Source organism: Anoplopoma fimbria, chromosome 11 (assembly GCF_027596085.1).
Source record: "Anoplopoma fimbria isolate UVic2021 breed Golden Eagle Sablefish chromosome 11, Afim_UVic_2022, whole genome shotgun sequence".
NCBI classification, from domain to species: domain Eukaryota; kingdom Metazoa; phylum Chordata; class Actinopteri; order Perciformes; family Anoplopomatidae; genus Anoplopoma; species Anoplopoma fimbria.
Window position 1 is genome coordinate 16993337 of NC_072459.1, and position 23187 is coordinate 17016523.

At 39.8% G+C, this 23187-nt stretch overlaps 1 protein-coding gene across 1 annotated transcript in view; it reads left to right on the forward strand.

Annotated features, from left to right (window-relative positions):
* Window positions 1-459: 459 nt before the first annotated feature.
* Window positions 460-23187, forward strand: part of LOC129098368 (carbonic anhydrase-related protein 10-like) — a 111223-nt gene continuing 88495 nt past the window's right edge. Inside the window, exons 1-2 of the mRNA XM_054607360.1 lie at window positions 460-520; window positions 6305-6379. Coding sequence (XP_054463335.1) covers window positions 460-520; window positions 6305-6379 — 136 coding nt within the window. The remainder of the gene's footprint in view (window positions 521-6304; window positions 6380-23187) is intronic.

Genomic DNA, 23187 nt, shown 5'->3' on the forward strand with positions numbered 1-23187 from the left:
TATATTGCACATCTACAGATGAAAAACACGGTCTCTTTTTTGCCTTACATGGATACATTTCTGTCATCATACAATATGAATATTTTGTATCTCTCTATCTCTGTGCTTCCTCCGCGGGCTTTCCGTCGTCAGTGAAGTTGCCTGATCTGCTGCAGACGAGCGGTGCGCTACAAACGCGAGAATAGAGAAGAAGAAAATGCCTCATGAACGGATTTCAAAGCTGAAATGTCTTCACGGTGGATAGATACGGAGATAGATGCACGATAGACGCAAGTAATAACACCGAAATGGTGCCTGAACACCAGACCCAGACGCGAAGCGGGACGACAGATCTCCTGTGAGGCTTCAAATCATCTCCGCGCTCCACGGGGGACAGACTTGGACGAGAAGAAGAGGGGGAAAATGTTAAAAGTGCCGTCCCTCAACAGCTGCAGCCTATGAGCATGAATTGAACGAATAATGCATGTCGTTTGGGATATATCTGTGATTCTGCAAACATATATCATCTGCACGTCATCAGGTAAGGTGCCAAGAAGGAACTATGCTCCTTCAAAACAACAGATCAACACAAAAATATCGGAGAATATCGCATCAAATGAAATAAAATGTTGCAGTAATGCCATGTCTTAAAGTAAGTCGTTATTCAATATTAAAAGAGATATAATGTAATTAAAGTGATATATCGCTTCAGTTACTTAGAATATTTGGCTTGGTTGTGTCCTCCTTTCCTGTAAAATCACCATAATTACACATTTCACTTGTTGAAATCTGTGGCTTACAGTATTTACAGTGTCAACAGGCAGTTTGCACAGAGAGACATACAGTACCCCTTCAGTCACTGTTCAGAAAGAAACGCGATAATTTAATTCATGCCTCAAAACTCAAACATCATAACCCAGCACTTGTATCTGTAGCATCTCATGCATGCGGGTGTAACTCACATGCACAGGCAGATGATAGTAGTAGTAGCCTGCATTATACACACAGTCAAATGAATGTCACTGTCAGTATGTCAAATAGCTCATACAGTATGGCTGTGTCACTGAGGAAAACATCCATTTAGTCTCATACACAGGCTTCCTAGTCAGCACCGCAGAAGCTGCCAGCCCCAGTTTCTTAACTCGGTCTGAAAATGATATTGTCATTTTGCTACGTAGACATCAAAATACACTCAATGTGACACCAGGATAGAAATTATTCTATGGCTCACCAAGAACGTGGAAACAACAACATGAAAAACAGACATGCTGTTGGTGAAATAATATCTAGATAGGACATATTATACATGAAAACAGTTAATGTTAGTGTCTGTGGCTTAAATCTACTCAGTCACTTTCTTGACAGAAGAATGTTGGTATTTGGGACGAAAAACTTCTTAAACACATTTTTAGTTGCCAGAGGAACTTTGTAGCGCCTCCTGGACCTCAAGAGCTCAAACTAGCTGAAAAGAGGATGGCATATTATACATGAAAACAGTTGGTATCTAAAATTGAAGTTGCCATTTTGTCACATCAGTTGTTAGTGCTGTTAGTCACGAGAATCCGGAGAGCCCCTAGTCACATGACTCGTTTGACACTTGCTAGTTACGAGAGTTGTAAGTTAAGTTAATGTCAAGCACGCTCTTTTCCTTAACCTAACTAAGTGGTTTTGAGGGAAGTTTATTTGGAAAAGACGCTATGCACGTAAAAAGCGTATATATTGACAGACCGTCACTGACGCATACAAAACTGGAACTAGTGGGTACACAGAGCATCATAGTTTGAAGCTTAGTGCCACATGAAAGTGTTGTTATATCATGCCAGAGACAAGCAAACAGGTTTCCGTAGCCAACAATGCTATATGCACCCGACCCAGGCAAATATTAGATACTGTTTGTGTATATGTAGCCTACTATAGGCTTTCTTTATTCTTCCTAAACCTACCCAAGTAGTTTGGTCCCCTATACGTAACCAAACTGCGGCTAAATGCTTAAAATAATGATAATAAGAAAACTAACCTAAGTCAACTAAGCGTCAAAATAGGCTTCCGATAGGACTCAAACCTTGAACCTTGTACTTGACTCATTTATCCACCACAACCTTTTCCTAAACATACTTTGTCGCTCTTTATTATTCTATTACTATAACTATTACTTCTTGTTGACTGTACTTAAGGATAGGACAGAGTCACTGGTTTGGGGACTGCTGTTTAGAATAAGACATTTTTAGCCACCAGAAAGGTTACAGTTAACTTTCATGATCTGAAAACACACTGTGAAAGGGTAAAGGTTTTAATACAAAAACACAGACAAGCCCCAGACCGGACATCTCCGTGGTAGCGACCTGTCCATCACAAGGTAGCATTGCCCTAAAGCAAACCCTGTCTTATGGTCTATTTTAATGGGACCATAATTTACTAAATGAACATCATGCTGAATTGAAGAAGACTTGAAATTAGAGATTGAGACGATAAACTCATGTATACAATGTTTACTGAGGTAATAAATCAAGTTAGAAGAAGGGTAGTTTCTCATCTGACTTTTTTGGTAACCAGAGGAGTTGACCCCTTAAGGCCATTGGAAAGAAGGCAAGTTTAAGGCACTTCAGCATTGGCTTTACCTCTCAGACCCGGAGATTGCTGCCTGTAACTACTTCAAAAAGACTTTCGGCAAGCTACTGCTAAAATAAGTAGCATATTCAACTTTGTCACATGTAAACAGCTGCCGTGTGACTGTTCTCATTCGCATGCAAATAGACACTGCGTACATTTATAACTGACCCACCACACTTCAACATAGGCCAAACTGACTCAATGTTAGCCCATACATTAAGTATTAAGCAGAACAATTTAATAAAAATAGTGTAATAATATAGTATAATGGCCTAAGGGGCCATTATCTTGCATCTTTTAGACTTATTTAACTTTTAATACATTAAATGTATCTTTCTATTTGTACTTTACATTTTCAATTCAGGACATTTCAGTTGAACTAGAATATTTTTGCAGTAATTTTACTTAAGTAAAAAACCTGAATACATCCTCCACCACTGCCCATCCACCTAACTCAGTAGTCAACTGTTTCTTTTTGTTCATTTGGCCTGATTTTTCATTGGAGCGACACGAACTCTACCATTCAGATGTTTCTATCAATTCCCGGTGGCTCAACTTTAATTGCGCAGCTGCTGCCAGGCAGGCTGGTTGCAACCTGCAGGATGGGATGGAAACAGAGCACAGTCAGTGGCAGCCTGACTGTGCTCCGTAAACACAAAGGACACTGTTTCCCAATGCAAGAGGCGGTGTACCAAGCATCTCACATGTAAAAATCTCCATTTAGCCTACTTAGAAACTTAATTACAAGTTTATTAAGTTTTATGAAAATAAATAAACAGATACATTTTTTGATGATTAAAAAGTAGTTATACAGTATAGATTATATTTACATCATGCACATTAATGACAAGTAAGATAACACTGAAATGCATATTTCTTTTGTTTGTAGAGATTTATTAGTACACCTTTAACATGTTCTTATTTGCACATACTAAATGGAATTTGCGTGCACAAATCTATTACACTGCTGTGTTATTGTTGCTAGCAGTGACTGAACTACCTTTTACAGAGCCAATATGGGGATTTCATTGTTTCATCTGACCCTTCCCAAGCATATAAAACCATCAAACAAAAACAACATTTAAATATTTGGGTGGTATTTACAGTATATGAATATAAGGGCTTTATTAATGTTAGCTGTCATGCTAACAACAGTTTTTTGGTTAAAGCGGGATTTTCCTACTGGGCCTTGTTTGCATCCGCTGCAAGCATGGCTGAAAATGGGGACACCACGTAAAGATAGGATGGTTAGATATGATATGTATGGAGCAAAATGTCAAATATTTTTGCTTGACTTTTAATTTATAAATATGGCTCAATAATTCATGGCCAACTGGTCCATAAATGAGAGAAATGCTGCACGTGATACTAACCTTAAAAATGGATTCATATGTTTTCTTTATACCAGGGGTCTCAAACTCGCGGCCCGCGGGCCAATTGCGGCCCGCTAGACGATATTTTGTGGCCCCCACCTTAATATGAAAGTTTAATGTTAGTGCGGCCCGCAAGTTTTATATGAATGGCACTTTACAGTGTTGTGTGCGGAGCTGAACGAACCTACCAATCACGGTGGGGTATATGGCTCTCGGGGGCGGGACATCGACCGGGCTTGATGCAAGCAGAGAAACATTCTCAATGAGTGACAGTGACAGCAGCGTTGCCATGGAGAGTTACAGCAGCGTTGCCATGGAGAGTTCTCTTCCGTGCCTGGCTGGCTGCCTCGTTTCTATTAAACGCGGACATTCGTCCCAGCGCGCTGCATTCACAACACCTCCAAAAAAGTTTTTTAAGTTGCTGCCCAGCGGGACATTATACGTATATATGTCTCTCTCTGACAAAATAAATCAAAGTGATGCGTACGCGGCGAGATAAAAGAAAAGTAAGAAAATAATGTAGCCTAATGTGGTCTGCAGTCACATACCGACACCTGTCCGTCGGCAGTAACAGTCCCCGATAAAGCAGAAGAGCTGCTGAGTTTGTGTCCAATGCACGGCCGCACCACAGCCAAGGATATATTTCAGGAGCTGTGCGAACAGACTGGTGGGCGGATGGAGCCCCGTCTATGACCGACTGGTAACGCTGGTTCAAAGAAAGTTAGAGGAAAATGCAGATCCAGCAGTCGTTCTGCACTGCATCGTACACCAACAGGCACTGTGCAGCATGTCATGTCTGTTGTCCTGAGATGTATCAGTTACATCAGGCCCAGGAGTTTACAGCACCGCCAGTTCAGGGCCTTTTTACAACATATGGTGATGTACTTTACTTTAGTAAAAGTACATCATTTAGTAGTGTCCTGGAGAGCTTTTTTGACTTAAGAGCAGAAGTGAAGAAATTCATGGAAGATGACAGAATGGATGTTCCTGAACCTGATGATCCAGGGTGGGTTATGGACCTTGCATTCCTAGTGGACTTAACACAGGAGCTGAACATCCTTAACCTGAAGCTCCAGGGCCCTGGTCAGCTTATCACTGCAGCTTATGAAAATGTGAAAGCCTTCTCCGCTAAACTGAAATTGTGGAAAACTCAGCTTTCTGTAAAATATCTCAGCCATTTCACAACATGCAGGTCTCTTGTGGAGGAGGGCACAGCCTTCAGTGGTGGTGAATATGCCTGTGCTAGTGAAAACCTTCTGCAGGAGTTTGATCAGCGTTTTGCTGACTTCAAGGCATGCTGTGACACTTTCCAGCTGTTTGCTGACCCCTTCTCAGCTGATGTGGAGAGTGTCCCAAGTATGTTGCAAATGGAACTTATTGACTTGCAGTGCAACAGTGATCTAAAAGCTAAATTCAGAGAGGCACAGGGAAAAGCAGACATGACTGGACAATTCATGAGAGAATTACTTCCATCCTTCCCTGAGCTGTCAAAAATGTTCAGTCAGGTAATGGGCCTTTTTGGAAGCACGTATCTGTGTGAAAAACTTTTCTTGACTATGAACTTTAATAAATGCAAGTACTTAGTGATGCCCATGTTGAAGCTGTACTCAGAGTTTCTACTGTAACCTTGATCAGGGCAAATGTTGCTCAGCTGTGTGAGCAGAAGCGCTGCCAGGTCTCTGGCAAGAAATAGAATAAAGCACAAATGTATTCAGGGATTGTATGTGTTGGTTCAGTGCAATGTTTCAATAAGTTATTAAAAACATGGAAATAAAAAAGTAAATTTTCAAAAATATTGCGCTTTCTTGTAGTGCTTGAACGTTGAAGTGGCCCTCCTATGAGACGACAATACCAGCAGTGGCCCCAAGCCAAATTGAGTTTGAGACCCCTGCTTTATACAGTACTTACAACTTACAAGATGTTTGTTGTCACTATCCATACAGGCCCATAGTATTTGGAAGTAATGTATTTATTGGTAAGGCATTAGAGTTATGTGTACTATACTCACTTTATTTTACTAGGTATAAACATTAATTTGATGAAAGTCCCACCATGGCTTCAGTTTTTCTCCCAGTGTGACTTTACTTATTACATCCTATCACAAAGCTCCTTTTAAGAGTCCAGCTTTAATTAATGAAATTGAATGGTGAGGGTTTAGTTATTTTCTGTTCTCAGAATGTTTCTGACTAAGCTTTTTTCTTTTATTCTATCCTTCCCTTCATAGTCCTGTCTTTGCAGTTCAATGGAAGCTTTAACCACACAGAGCTTTCACACTACCAAAGGGACATGTTCATTAATAGAATAACTGATTCCTCTTCCTCTGTCTTTGTTTCTCTTTGCAGCCCAGCCTATTACATCCAAGCTTGATGCAGGTTGGTGGGCGTATAAGGACGTTGTCCAGGGCAGCTTTGTTCCAGGTAATGGTGTCATAATCAACAATATTTGTAAATGCTATGGAAAGCGTAAGGCCAACAAGAGTTGTATTCACCATTGTGTATATACAGCGGGTAAAATAAGTATTGAACCATTTTTCTCAGTAAATATATTTCTAAAGGTGCTATTGACATGCAATTTTCACCAGATGTCGGTAACAAACCCAAGTAATCCATACATACAAACAAAACCAAACAAATAAGTTCAGAAATTAAGTTATGTGTAATAAAATGGAATGACACAGGGAAAACTGTTTGTGTGGAAGAATGGGCCAAAATCACACTTGAGCAATGCATGCGACTAGTTTCTCCATACAGAAGGATGTATGTGCATGGGGATTTAGTGCAGCCTGCGAACACAAGGATGAAAGAAGTATGTGATTATCTGGGAGAGATCAGACACAGAGGGAGCAGGCACAGGGGGAAATACAACCGGGCCCCCGCTAGGGGGGGCTGATGAAGCTGGCTGCAGCCCTGGAGGAGGAGGTGCCGTCACGTCACAGATGACGGTGGGTGGAGATGCGGACTCGGAAATTTGTTAGGGCCGGAGTTCTGGGGGAGTCGCCGAGTAGAGTTGGAATAACCTCGTTTTGTTGAGCGGCTGAAGGGCATGCATTTGTCCTTAAAGCACGCTGGAGACGACTGTGGTCCAATCTCAACCAAGTGGCGACTGTGGCTCAGTGGAGAGCAGGGTCGTCCTCCAATCAGAGGATCGGCGGTTTGATACCCGGCACTTTTTGGCAGATATAACGCTTGAAATTTGGATTCCTTTAACATTTTAAACACTTCTATTCAATGATTAAGTTGAGTGGCAGGACTCTTTCACAACAAAAAAAAAAAAACAGCGCACACAAAATTGCAAAATTTGTTTTCACAGGGTAAAAATGCAGGAATCATCATAGATATCGTCGCTTTTTCAATCCTTATAGTTATAAAACCAGGACCAATTCTATGCTTTATAGATTCCCATACCCCTATTTAAGATAAACTAATTGTGTTTGACTGCTGAAGTTAAGTGCAATCACTCTTCCTCACCTTGAGTACCAATGTATAGGGTTATACAGTTAGCACAAAATAATAAAAAGGATGGTATTCAAAATTCAGGTCCCCATCATAATGTGCTTACATTTTCTGTGATTACCTTCAGCCACAGGCAATTTGCTGAAATAAGACGGGCAAAGCTGTGGGGGCCTTGAAAAAGAAAGGGGTGAAAGATCAGTGCCTGCAAGCCTCAGGGAAGAAGAAACAGAAAACAATATCCCCTCCTGAACTAGATTACTGAAAGATGACCCAACAGAGTAAGCACGGGAGAGGACTAAGCACATTTGATGCAACTTCATTGCTACTTTTACATAAACAGTAAGGTACTCAGAATGACAGATACAGTAAAATGAGGAGGAATGAGGCAATGCTATTATGATTGGCCTTGAGCTTTTACTTTGGCAGAGGAAAATAAGGAACTAAATTTAACACAAGATACAGTATGCACCACAGATGCTAGGGAACAATGGTGAGTTTTTGGCAGGCCTAGATGGCAACGATTATATTTGTATATTTATATATAAATATATATTTGTTTTCATATCCTCCACTTAATTTCTCTAGTTTATCCAACAGCACCTACTGAGATAGAAACACTATTGTAACGGGTGTGGTGTGGACCCAAAAGCAGTACGACCATGACACAGAGTAATGTTCAGGAGCTTTATTGAAAGCGGAACACACAGCAGACAAACAGGCAGGATCAGACTCACGTAGTGAATTCCTATCAGGAGAGCGCCAAGCCATCAGGGAAACAGGCAGACGGAAACCAGAGGAAGCGGAGGCTAAACTTGTGGTCGGGGACAGAAGGCTAAGGCGGCTAATCGGGGCAAAGGCAAGGTAGGAATCTCGTGGTCGGGGACGGAAGGCTGAGTTGTTTACCGGGGCAGAGGCAAGGCGGAGAGGTCCAAACAAGCAGGGTCGGTAACGGGAAATCAGTCCGGGAAAAACCGCTGGAAGGTCTGGCATGAATGCTTAGAACGATCTGGCAAAGAGTGAGTGAATGAGTGGGGTATTTATACTGGTGAGTGCAGCAGAGTGCTCAGGTGAGAGTGATTGCGCTGATGAGCTGGGCGTGGCGGACAGGTGCACTGAGTAAGGCTGATTAGGTGAGTGAGGGATAATGTGGTGAGAGAGAAAGGGCTGGGCTGTGAGCTAGGAGTGACTGAAGTGAACAGAGAAGCAGAGTGACAGAGCAGTGGGAAAGCGTGACTGTGACAACTAAAAGGAAAACCCCTCCTCCAACCCCCACTCTTACCTGATATCATTGGATGGAAATCTAATCAATGGCAAATTCCATAAAATGGATAAAGCTGAGGATATTCAAGCCCATCTTTGGACTGTGTCATCCACTGTGTTGGAGACAGTCCCAGGTGGTTCAATAGGAAAGCTCAAGGAAGCGGCTGTGCACTGCTCTGTACCAGAGGTGTGTGGTTTACCAGACATACATTAGTCTTCACCATTAAAGTATTTTCTCTTGTAAAACTGAAAACACTTCTGAGAAAGCATAAATCTCACCTTTGAGTTGCTTGTCCTACAAAGTTTTTGAGTGTGGTGTCTATGGTGCCCAGCTGTATGGGTTTGTTACTACACTTGGTGAGAACTGTTGTAATTTTGATAATGACTTGATAACTATAACCAAGGAGACCCATTTACACCTGACATTAATAAGTATTCTAATTTTCTCGATTCTGCCCATTCTGTGAGTTAGAAAAGGCTGGCAGAAATGTCAACAAACATGGTGAGTCCCAGGTATGTGTCTGTCCTGTTCTTAATTTGCAGGGGAAAGGTTTGACATTAATATTTAAAGATAGTTTTTGAGAGGGTAGACTCACTAGCTACGGCTACTAGCTTTTGCCAGGCACCTCAAGCTAGCAGGAAGAGGAAGAGTTAGATGAACTTTAAACTTGCTGGGAATGTTTTATTGTTCAAGGATAGGTTCACAGTTTTTTCTGTCTGTCATAAAACAAAAATCAGATTGCCATATTACCTGTTTTTTCTTGCTGTTATCATTCATCTTGGGCATATTGGCCATTAAGGTATCCCTTTGCAAACCAATGTGAGTGATAGGGGACAATGTCTCTAGCTTATATGAGGCTTCGGCAGAGTCAAATCAAGTGCTCTCCCCTGTTGTCCGCAGGTGTGCAAGACACTGAACCCCAAGTTTCTCCCCGGGCGCTTTAAAGAAGCCAACTGCTCCGAAAATGCTTAGGATGGGCTAAATTTAGAGGTAAAATTTAATTTATGTAAAGGAAAATTATCAGGCCCTTTAAAACTTAAAGTAAATAAAGGGTTCTTCGGTGCGTCAGTATCAGACACTGAAGTGCACTGACCAAGTGGTGGTATTTGACGTGTTGGGAGTGAGAACAGGTGTTGGAGGAATAGCAACAGAGAGAGGGGGTTTCCATTAAATTCAGTTCAATTTATTTTGTTTAGCCCAAAATCACAAATTTGCCTCAGAGGGCTTTACAATCTGTACACATGCGACATACTCTGTCCCGGAACCCTCACATCGGCAGAGGAAAAACTCCCCTAAAAACCTCTTTAACAGGGAGAAAGAAGGAAGAAACCTATGGGAGAGCGACAGAGGAGGCATCCTTCTCCCGGGATGGACAGAATGCAATAGATGTCATGTGTACAGAATGAACAACATAACAGAGTTACAACACATTCAATGAATATGACATAAATTATTCATATAATAAGAGTAGTAAGCAGAGTAATGAAGGAAAAAATTAAGACTACTTATAATAACAGCAGCAATGACTATAGTAGAATTATAATAATGATATAGGGAATAGTAATAGTAATGTGACTAATAGTAATAATGGTAGTAGCAGTGGGTGTCAGCCGGGTCATGGCAGGAGGCCTGACCACGGTCCAGGTACCACAACGATTTCAATTCAATTCAATTCAATTCAGTTTATTTTGTATAGCCCAGAATCACAAATTACAAATTTGCCTCAGAGGGCTTTACAATCTGTGCACATGCGACATCCTCTGTCCTTCCCTCACATCGGCACAGGAAAAACTCCCCTAAAAAACCCCTTTAACAGGGAGAAAAAAGGAAGAAACCTCTGGGAGAACGACAGAGGAGGGATCCTTCTCCCAGGATGGACAGAATGCAATAGATGTCATGTGTACAGAATGAGCAGCATAACAGTTCTTAGATACAACACATTCAATGTATATGACATAAATGATTCATATAATAAGACTACTTATAATAACAGCAGCAATTATTACAGTAGAATTATAGCCATGAAAATAGGGATAGTAATGTGATTAATAATAATAATCGAAGTAGCAGTGGGTGTCAGTCGGCTCACAGCAGGAGGCACGACTACGGTCCAGGTACCACAACGATTCATGGAAACCTGCAGAACGAGAAAGCAAAAGGGCTTCAGGGTGGAAGTAAAGCTAAAATGCTTAATGGTACAGGTAATAGTAATAGTAATGTGACTAGTAATAATAATAATAATAATGGTGGTAGCAGTCGGTGTCAGCAGGGCCGTAGCAGGATGCACGTCCACGGTCCAGGTACAGCCACGATTTATAGAAGCCTGCGAAGCGAGAAAGCACAAAGACTCCAGGGTAGAAGCAAGTCAATAAGCGTAATAGTACAGGCAATAATAATAGTAATGTGACTAATAATGATAGTGGTAGTAGTAGTGGGTGTCAGCAGGGCCTCAGTAGGTGGCACGATGACAGTCCAAATATAACCCCGATTCCTGGGAACCTGCGAGGCGAGAAAGCACAAGAACTCCGGGGAAGAAGCAAAATCAGTAATGTGCATAAATAGGAGATTAATACATAAAGAAGGAGGGAGAGAAGAGGAGAGAGGAGCTCAGCGTATCCTAGGTAGTCCCCCGGCTGTCTAGGCATATAGCAGCATATCTAGGGGCTGGACCAAGGCGAACCTGAACCAGCCCTAACTATAAGCGCTATCAAAAAGGAAGGTCTTAAGCCTGCTCTTGAAAGTGGTGAGTGTGTCTGCCCCCGGACTGAAACTGGAACCTGGTTCCACAGAAGAGGAGCCTGATAACTGAAGGCTCTGGCTCCCATCCTACTTTTATATACTCTAGGAACCACAAGTAACCCTGCATTGATTGAGCGCAGCTCTCTAGTTGGGTAATATGGAACTATAAGTTCCTTAAGATAAGACGGTGCCTGACCAGTTAGAGCTTTGTAGGTAAGTAAAATAATTTTAAATTCTATTCTTGATTTAACAGGGAGCCAGTGCAGAGAAGCTAATACTGGAGTAATATGATCTCTTTTCTTAGTTTTTGTTAGAACACGTGCTGCAGCATTCTGGATCAACTGTAAAGATCTAAGAGACCTATTAGAGCAGCCTGATAATAAGGAGTTACAGTAATCTAGTCTAGAGGTAACAAATGCATGAACTAGTTTTTCTGCATCACTTTGAGACAGGATTTGCCTGATTTTCGCAATGTTACGTAAATGAAAAAAGGCTGTCCTTGAGATCTGTTTTATATAAGAGTTAAAAGACAGATCCTGGTCAAAGATAACTCCAAGGTTCTTAACGGTAGTGCTGGATGCTAGAGCAATGCCATCTAGAGAAACTATATCGTTAGATAATTGAATTCGAAGGTGATCTGGACCTAGTAGGATAACTTCTGTTTTTTCAGAGTTTAACATTAAAAAGTTACAGGTCATCCAGGTTTTTATGTCCGTAAGACATGCTTGAAGTCTAGAGAACTGGTTAGTTTCGTCTGGCTTAATTGATAGATACAACTGGGTATCATCTGCATAACAATGAAAGTTTACTGAGTGTTTTCTGATAATATTCCCCAAGGGAAGCATATATAAAGTAAATAAAATAGGTCCAAGAACAGACCCCTGTGGAACTCCGTGACTAACCCTGGTTTTCATCGAGCTTTCATTGTTTACATATACAAACTGAGATCGGTCTGATAAATACGACTTAAACCAGCTAAGTGCGGTTCCTTTAATGCCTATTAGATGCTCCAATCTCTGTAATAGGATTTGGTGATCAATGGTATCAAATGCAGCACTAAGGTCTAGCAATACAAGTACAGAGACAAGTCCTTTGTCTGAAGCTATTAGAAGGTCATTGGTAATTTTCACCAGTGCCGTCTCTGTGCTATGATTCACTCTAAATCCTGACTGAAAATCCTCAAATAAACTATTGTTATGCATAAAGTCACAGAGCTGATTTGCTACTGCTTTCTCAAGGATCTTAGAGAGGAACGGAAGGTTAGATATAGGTCTATAGTTAGCCAACACCTCTGGATCTAGAGTAGGTTTCTTAAGAAGAGGTTTAATTACAGCTAGTTTGAAGGCCTGTGGTACATGGCCCGTCAGTAAAGACAGATTGATAATTTCTAATAAGGAGTTGCTAATTAAAGGTAAAACTTCCTTAAGCAGCCTAGTCGGAATCGGGTCTAAGAGACAGGTGGAAGGTTTAGACTTAGAAATAGTTAAAGTCAATTGTTGAAGGTCGATGGGAGAAAAGCCATCTAAATATATTTCAGGTTCTACAGCTGTGGATCGATCGGTACTGGTTGAGGGCAGTAGATTATAAATCTTTTCTCTAATAGTTAGAATCTTATCATTAAAGAAGTTCATGAAGTCACTACTACTGAGGTTTATAGGAATACACGGCTCATGGAAACCTGCGAGGCGAGAAAGCACAAAGACTCCAGGGTAGAAGCAAAGCCAATAAGCGTGATGGTACAGGGAACAGTAATAGTAATGTGACTAATAAAATAAATTTGCAGGTTTCCATAAATCGTGGCTGTACCTGGACTGTGGTTGTGCCTCCTGCTGTGGCCCTTCTGACACCCACTGCTACTACCATTATTATTATTAGTCACATTAATATTACTATTCCCTGTAACATTATGCATATTGGCTTTGCTTCCACCCTGAAGCCCTTTTTGCTTTCTCGCCTCGCAGGTTTCCACAAATCGTTGTGAAACCTGGACCGTGGTCGTGCCTCCTGCTGTGACCAGGCTGACACCCACTGCTACTTAGATTATTATTTATTAGTCACATTACTAATACTATTCCCTATATGATTATTTTTATTCTACTATAGTCATTGCTGCTTTTATAAGTAGACTTAATGTTTTCCTTAGTTACTCTGCTTACTACTGTGATTATATGAATCATTTATGTCATATACATTGAATGTGTTGTAACTCTGTTATGTTGTTCATTCTGTACACATGACATCTATTGCATTCTGTCCATCCCGGGAGAAGGATGCCTCCTCTGTCGCTCTCCCATAGGTTTCTTCCTTCTTTCTCCCTGTTAAAGAGGTTTTTTAGGGGAGTTTTTCCTCTGCCAATGTGAGGGTTCCGGGACAGAGTATGTCGCATGTGTACAGATTGTAAAGCCCTCTGAGGCAAATTTGTGATTTTGGGCTATACAAAATAAACTGAATTGAATTAATAATAATAATGGTAGTATCAGTGGGTGTCAGCAGGGCCACAGCAGGAGGCACGACCACGGTCCAGATATAACCACGATTCATGGAAACCTGCGAGGGTTATTATATTGTATATCAAAGTGTTTCAAGCATAAGTTGCAGCTTTGAAACATTTTACAGCATAAATAAGGCATTAACTGCCTGCAATTAAAACGTCTCACGTTTATATGAGATCAGTAAATCCACCTTCAGTTCTGTTGGCATGCTGCCTCACTTCAGTAGGTGTAAATGGTCTGACATAGTGGGTAGTCATGGTAACACTGGAACATACCCTACACTAATCAATATACCTTTACAGTGTTTCACAATTGTTAACACACGTTTCTCAAAACAATAACGGCTTTCTCAAAACTGCACACACAAAACTGAAAACCTCACACACAAAATGCTAAACCTGACACTCCCTTTGCAAAGACTCTTTGCCATCAAATCTCTTAACTGTTCACAAAATGGAACTTGTGTTTTCATTTGGTACACACAGCCATATTTTCAAATGACACACACATACCATTCATTGAGTACACACAACTAAGCATTTGCTGCACACTACCAAGCATTTACAGCACACTGAAGTGCAAAATTGAAAACACAATCATAGAAATGGAACACACCATATGAATGACAACGACTCTGGAGAATGAGCCATTTCTCCTTTTGTAAAATGTCTCAGTGTAGGCCTACTTTTTTCATAGTCAAACATAAAACAAAATATGCAGCAAAAAAAGTTTTATTTCGGTACACACAGAGAACAGTACAGTACTGTAAACCGGCCTGACGGTCTGGACGTTCCTGAATGTAGCATGGTCAGCCAGGATCCTAGTTTGTATTTGTCGGAGTGTGATAGCGTTGTTCTCACAAACTATATTTACAATTTCAGTCTCCTGTTCGGCTGTGAAAGTGTGTGTTCTTCCTCCACGGTGTGGTTCTCTTTCAGTCCTGCAAAATACAAATACTGTGAGCACACTGTATTCTATTGATATGCAGTATTACAGTACACAAGGCAAATATATTTCGTACCTGTTCTCCATCCTGAAGGTTCTAATGATGGCAGCAACTGTGAAGCGGCTGAGATTTGGTTGGACCCTCTGGCCAGCCTCCCTCATGTTCAAACCATGGTTGAGCACATGGTCTACCACAGTGGCCCGAATCTCATTAGAGATGACCGTTCTCCTTCTTCTTTCTCCTCCTCCTCCTCCTCCTCCTTCTTCTTCTCCTTGTCCTTCTCCTCCTCTTCCTCTTCCTCCTCCTCTCACTCTTACCCCTCTCCTTCTCTGGTTGTCGATCTCTTCAAAGTTCTCCATTGTTCACCAAACAAAACAGAGGCTCGAGGCACTTTTATGCTGCAGTCCTGATTGCAAATTGCTCAACAGACCTAAATGTTTAGAGATTTGAATATTTGTGTGTTGTAGGTTGATGCTTTGAGATTTTACTTGAGAAGTGTGTGCAACAACTGAACATTGTGTGTAGTGTTTTGACAACAAGGTGATGTGTAATTGACATCAGAGTGTAAAGAAGGAAAGTCAGAGTCTAATGCAGATAAGGGAGTGTGAAGTAGTGCCAAATTGGGTCGAGCGATTGGTACTTGAAGTGAAGGTTGTGCAAATTGTGCCGAATTTTCGCTTTTTGTGTGTTAACAACTGAGAAAAACTGTAATATAAAAAAAATGTTACCTGACTACTGTTTCACATCTATGTCCACCGCCACACTGATAGTCACTCGGTTTACAATGCAATTAGCTTCATGCTAACATTCTGTATCTCACATGGATGTATAAAGATAACATATCTCCTGACATCACATGCTTTCTTCTTCACTGGGCTCTATCGATCATTTCTCACAAATATACCTTTAAAGACAAACGTAAAGCATAGTGTATGTTTACGGTTCAATGAGTTTATGCATAACATAAATACAGAGCCAAAATAGCTTCATTTACCAGAGCAAAAGCGTTAGTTATTAAATATGGTGTGATTAAAGAATAAACTACCCCTCAATATACAAAAGTAATTAAAAAGAGCTCCACCTTTATATGAAGTTATAATACACTAATAGAAGTACTTTTATGTTTGGTTCTTTCGGTATAAACATTTTTGATGCATGCTTTACTTTTTACTGAGTATTTTACACGGTAGTAGTGCTACTTTTTCTTCAGTTCCGAGTCCTTCTTCCAACTCTATATGTTAACAGTAGTTTATCAAAATGTTCAAGGGTTTTCTTTCACTCACACATCATTTTCAGATACATTTAATGTATTGTAGTGTTAACGTCTGCTTAACTCTCAATCCTCTGCTGTGTCTCTCTATTCATCTGCAGCCACTCAGTCTGTGTTTCTCCCTTTATGTTGTGACTTTTATTGCACACAGAGTTTTTATTGTCGTTAACTTTAGTTTATGCAGTCCAAACACATGATTAAGCATGATTTCAGCTGTTACTTTGGCAGTGAGCAGTTAAGGCAGCGAAACAAAGTGAGCAGTTTCTGGAAAAATGGTCCACTACATTGAGGATGACCGTGTTACCTTCGGATGGGGGCAGGACGGTAACAAAGTCCAGAGAGACGTGGTACCATGGGCCGTGAGGTATGCTAGGTATGCTAGGTTCCTTTGCTAGATATGCAATCGTTCTTCAATGAAACACTGCAAAAAATGATGACTCAATCGATAAGTGTCTGACTTCATAAATTACTACTTAGAGTTTTTACTGTAGAACTGAGCTGAGAGCAGGGGGTTCTGTCTCCACTTAAAACCATCAAAGCATGCATACGATCTGGCAAAGGAGTAGCTCACTGATTTCACATGTGAAAAATAAATGTTTCACCAGTTTTCTTGTCATGCTAAATCCTACTCTGGATCAGCTTCTGAAGCCTCAGAAAATAACCCTGATGATCAGTGGATGAATCTTATTGACTGATGTGACCAACTGAGAGCGCATTTTTGTCTCTAAGTCAAATGTTTCAACGATTATTGGATGGATTACGATGAAATTTGACACACGCATTACCATGTTTGACTTGAATGAATTGTAATAGCTGTAATAATCTGTTCTTAGTGCAGATGAAATAAAATCAATGAAAAACTAAAATCATAACATAACATTGAACATTAGCTGCACCATTATGTTATTAATTCTTCTTACTGAACCTCAGCTTCTGTGAATTCTTAAATCAATCACAATTTTGTTTATTGTAAACTACAAACATGCTACATTTTTTGTATTATGATTCATAGTATATAGTATATGTTTGTGACATAGTAGTATAATTTATGGGTGACAGTTTTGGCCGCAAAACTGTCGAAACTGGATTTTGTATTCCATTTTCATCAGTTCCTTGGCTGAATAAACTGTTAAACTGACTTATTCTGAGATTTTTGTCCAACAAACATTAGCAAGGTAGAAAAGTGAAGGGACTAACCTCTAAGAGGAATGTCTAAGTAGAACAACAATACATTTTAGTTTCAGACATGCTAGTAAACAAATAGTGGACCTTTAAATAATAAATTATCTTTTCTTTTCACAAGCAAATGTCAGAAAAAAATGATTGAATCTTATGTCTCTACTGCCAACTCCGCAGTCCCTCTCTTAGTTTATCCGGCTTGTTCATGTTTTCAAGAATTGTATCTTTATTGGCATGTTCTCACAAGATAGTACGTTGTAAAGGTTTTAATTTTTTTATTTTATTTGTCAGAACCAAGATGGATTATAATATAGCAACATAACAGTTAGAAAGCAGAACAGTGTGTTTGTGTGGTTTCTCTCACATTGCTGTTGTATGTGTTTCATTGCCTGGCTGGCTATAAGAGCTAGAGGCTGAATAGAGGAGTGAAAGGAGGAAGAGGAGGAGGAAGCAAGCAATTCGTAAAAGAAGGGGATTTGGCCATGAAGAGAAGAGAGAAGCTCCTGGGAGCTGCCCTTTCCTCCTGATCTGATCTTCACACTATAGCTCTAGCTGTGTGTTTCTTGTGTGTGTGTGGCCACCACTAGCCTTAAAGTAAGAAATGGGGGGTAGGGGGAGCTCAGGGGATTGGGCCAGTCCACCCTTCTGCTCTCTCCAGCAGTTACAGACAGAAAATGATGAGACAAAATCAACAAAGGAGAGGACAATGAAGGTGTCTTTTTGTAATTTGTAACGTTCATGTCATTTTAGGAATCTTATGTCTCTCATAAAATCTTAAATCTTTATTTAGCTTATTTTATAATGGCCGTTTTGAACTGCCCGACTGACTAGTGAAATCAGCCTTCTCTTGCTTCCGTTTTATTGCAAGGCAGTTTCCAATAGATAGGTTTGTATCATCTCGTTCAAACATGTATGACGTAGTAAGATTTCTCGTGAGTTTAATAAAAAACAAAGGTTGAGCGGTGCTCAAGTATCATCCCACTGACCATACTAGCCTGATGAGCGTTAATATGAACAAAGCTGCTGGGCCTAATACAATCTGGCCATGTTTTTAAAGCATGTGCCAACCAGCTGAGGTCATCAACCCACCTGCATGTTCCCACCTGCTTCAAAAGCAGCCACCAGAGCCCCTTTACCTAAAAAGTCTGTAGTGTCCAGTCTAAATGACTACTGCCCTGTGGCGTTCAAAATTCTGATGAAGGGCTCCAGCATATTAAAAGCAACATCTCAACCAGTATGGACCCTCACCAGTTTGCATACAGAGCCAACAGAAGATGCCTTCTCCACTGCCCTCCACTCAGCCTCACACATCCTGAAAATAACAACACCTACACCAGATTGTTTGTTGATTTCAGCTCAGCATGAGAGGCACTGAGCTTTCAAGTAAAATTTCAAAGTAAACCAATCTGTAGCTACAAAGACGCTCAGAGCAACTGCTGAGGTCAAGCTGTCTGGATGGGTCAAACAAACACTAGAATGATTTTTGTTATTTAGCAGAAAATATAACCCAGGGTTTGCATTATGCATTTTTGTTTTCAGTTTTTTTGACTATTTAATAGCCTTAACTTTTGTAAATGAACTCTGAACTCTGAAAAAGGTCCTATTCATTTGTCATTGTAAATGTTAGCTTATTTGACTTTAAAAGTTCCGCAAAATAGGAGACTGGCCAACAACAGTTATGAGTATGCATGTTGCTTATTAATATGTTTATCATGTAGAATATTCATGCATTAAAAAAAAATCTGCACGCTACATGCACACATTAATATCCCTAGTGACCACCTGTAGACATTCCCTTGCCACCCCTGTAAAAATTCATAGAACAGCCAGTTCTCAACTGTGGAGGTTAAAAAAAGTCCAGAAACAGAAGACTCCTTGTTGTGTGAAATTATTTCCACCCATACACATTCAGTCGTATTAACTTAGCTTACCTTAGAAACGGCAAGCATGTTACCGTACTGCCCAAACTCCCCACCGGATAAGCAAAATTGCCGTTCCACAGGTTAGAGCCAATGACAACAGCCTGAATTATTTGAGTCGCTCCAACCTCTGATGGAGGGTCCATCTGTTTTGGTTGTGCAATTGTTGACCCATCTTTGTGCTGTAAATGGAACTTTCATTTTCCTGGGAGATCGTCCCCAATGGCAGACAGAATTGCGTGTGACACTGATGGTGTCAGTATTCTATAGCCATTACTTTGTGCAATCCGCATTTACATCATAGTGATATGTTAAATCAAAAAACTTGTTTGTTGCCACAAACACCAAAATGTTTTTATTTAGTTTTTTTTTACAAAAAACTCTTTCATTAGAATAATAATTGAATGATTAAAATGTGCCCATAATGGCTTCCACAGGCTGTTTGCTGAGTCCCAGGACCTCTTTGTTAAATTTTCCATTCTCGCATGGCACATGTAATTTGCAATAATAACGGTGGCAGACATACCTTAATCTTACCTTTACCTTATTTTCTAATTTTCAAAACAATGGGATAGACAAAAGCAAAATATCACAGACTGCCAGCATCCAATTTGAAGCTCAGTTAACAAATGTCTCTAGGAGATTTTAGCAGCTTTAGCTAGGTAGCTGGCTAATTAAGCCAATACTTACATTAGCTTCACAAGTTGGATGAGAACACCATCTCTTGCTGATTCATTTTGAAACAAGAATACTGTAAAAGGGTCTTCAATATGCATTTAAACGCTGCATACAGGATATCATGCTATAGGCGAGAGGCTTAAGCTAACAGGTCTCAGGCAAAAAGTCTGCATTGTATCTTTTGATGCTCCAATTAGACAAAATGGAAATAATCATCTATTGCTTTGTAGAGTTAGTCTAGTATTATAGTACAGTGTATAAAAGGGTGTTTCTGCAACTATGAGCATTTTTAATTCCCAGTAGTGACATCTTTCAAATTTGTCAAATGATGCTTCATACATATATTCACAGTATTATTACACAACTTGATATGAAAAAAATATTAGTAAATAATGTGATTTGATACTATTAATTAACTATTGTATGGGTCCAAACATTACTTAAGTGTGGTCTAAATTCTGAGATTCATAAAATTAGCTAATTACAATACGACAGTATATTTAAATAACATTGTTTCATCTACATATTACTTTAACCACATTAAAATCCCTTTTTTTTATCACTGATCATTCATATGATTTTTGAAAGAGAAAATGAGGTTGCAATACCAGAAAGTGAGGGATGTGGTGCCTAATCATTGTATTTAATCTCCACCATCCAATCAAGAGAACATGGGAACAGTTTGTCTACCAAAAGGTTTGCCGCTGATCGGTTAGGAATAGGTTACGGTTACCATTCATAATGTTCTTAAGGTACCTTGAGGAAAATATGTGTGGATCTATTTGTGAAATGTTTTTTAAAAAGCACGCTTAGTTGGGGGATGATCTGGTAGCTTCTGGTAGCTTACAACATAGGAATGAGCTATGAGGTCACAGAGGTGCGGACCTATTAATTATTTCCTAAATAGCCAACTGTCTCTCTGCATCTAAATAATGTCAAACTCCTTGAGACTGACCAATAAGACAGCTATCTGTGGTGGTGAAAATGTGCTGGGTGAGGTGACTGAAGAAGGCAGAATCTGTGGCAGTCACTGCAGTGTTGCATTTTGTGTGTATTTTGCACACAAAAACTCAATCACTCCAGCATTGGATGAAATCACCTCCTTCTAAAAAGAAACTTTCTTGCGATTGGTGTTATATCTGTTGCTATTGTTCACCCTGGGCCATTGTAATATAGACTTGGGCCTCTCCTTACAATAATAATAATGTAACGATAAATTATGCTGTGTAGAATTAGTTAGCCTGACAACTGATTATAAACATACACACACACACACACACACACACACACACACACACACACACACACACACACACACACACACACACATATATATATATTTATTCCAAATTTTGCCTGGTAAATTCATTGTTTCTGGCTTCATCACCTTGGGGAATGCTATTTCTATGGAAAGACGGTATATGTAGTGCATTTATTTGAACACCATGCAATGAGGGTCAGTAACTTGTTTTACAAGTCAGTATTTAAATACAGGGGTTGAAGGGCTATTTGTAGTGGTTATTTGTTGGGGACTCAAGACTTAGAATTATGTCTGGTCTCGGCCTACGGCCGAACTTAGGGCATTGAAGGAGGTTGTCTTTTTGCTGCCTCTTTTCATACATATTTGGTGGCATTCTGTTCAAATGGGGTCCAATGTGAAGATGTCGATGAAGTGTCGCCATGTACTCTGTATAAGCATCTAGTCTTGCTTGAAGTGTGGCACACAGGCCAGTGAGTTACTGGCATAGAGGGTGGAGGCCGCAAGATCCACCCAAACAACCAACCAGAGGTGCAGGCAGCAGGAAAATAATGAAATGAATATGTTAAGAGAAAAAACATACGAACAAACTACAACAGTAAAAGTAAAGAAAATGCATGAAAAGTTATTAGGAGGATGTTTGTGCAAATTAGGATTGGCAGCTAGAGCTTCGGTTATATAAGAAGTGACTTCACCTGTTGTGAGGCGAGTTCAGTCTGTGATAAAATGTAAATAGATAAAAGAAACTTGGGACTATGTAACCTATTTTTTTACTTACATTAGTTATGTTTTTGTCTGATAAATAATGGATTCATGGTGGAATAATTACAAAGACGGGTTTGCTTTTGTGTTTTAAAACAACCCAACAGAATGACCACCTAGTCTGAACAGTTGACACAAATCTAATTTGTTCATACCTATTTATTCCAGTCTCCCCAAAATAGTGTGGAAATTATTGTCAAAAATGCGCATTAAACTTTTTTGATTAAGAGCTTATTTGTTTGCTGCACTGTTTGCTTTATCTTCAAAAGCAGCTATCCACTCCTCCATGGATAGATATCTGCTGTTCGCTTCAGTAAAATGTTGCTTCACTTAAGCAGCAAACCGTTTCATCTGTTAAGACAGCCCACTCATAGCAGCCAGCAGCTGTCTGTTGCGCCACTGGATGACAGCAGGTTCTGTTTTGTGTATCTTTTTAGTCATTATTGACTATTGTTAGTGGCATGCAAGGCAATTTATTAAAGCATACTAACTTACTTAAGGAAAACTTGATCAAGTTACAAGTTTATAATTATACTATTTCAAATATTATATATATTGAGCCAAAGAAGATTATACATTCAGTATATTGTCAATGCTCATTTCCAATTATATGAAAGAATAATAAAATCATATTCATGTGAATTCACAGACATAAAACAGATGATCTAAAATACATAGGATTGTATTAAGAAAATATATACAATACAAATTGACAAAGAAAAAATAACGTTTGTATACAAAATAAAAGAAGTCAACTTTCACGCTCCTTAGGCTTGTAAAACTGCCAGAAATTGAAATATTTTCTGTCCTGCCTACATTCCCATAAACAGCTGTTATCCTGAACTTCCACAACAAATGACTGTGCTGCTTACTAAATCCCATTTTCTTTCTTTCGTTCAGTTCAATTCAGTTTGGTTTGATTCAATTCAATTAAACATTTTTTTACTATCCTTAACCGTACTTACCTTACCACAATAATAGCAAAAGTCAGCATGCCAGCAATTAGCAGTAGTGCTAGTGATTAGCATTAGGGCTAGCGATAAGCATTAGCTAAGTAAAAGGGTAATGGCCATCATGAACGGAAAGTTGAAAACAGTTAAGTCTGCTACATTTTAAACTAACTGGAGCCAAGCCCAGCAGGTCATGTGATACATATTATGCTTGTAACAAACCATGAAATGTGGCATGAACCATAAAATGATGGTGGAATTAGCAAGGTAGCTAGCCAACTAGCCAGCCGCTATATGAAAAAATTCAACAATACAATGC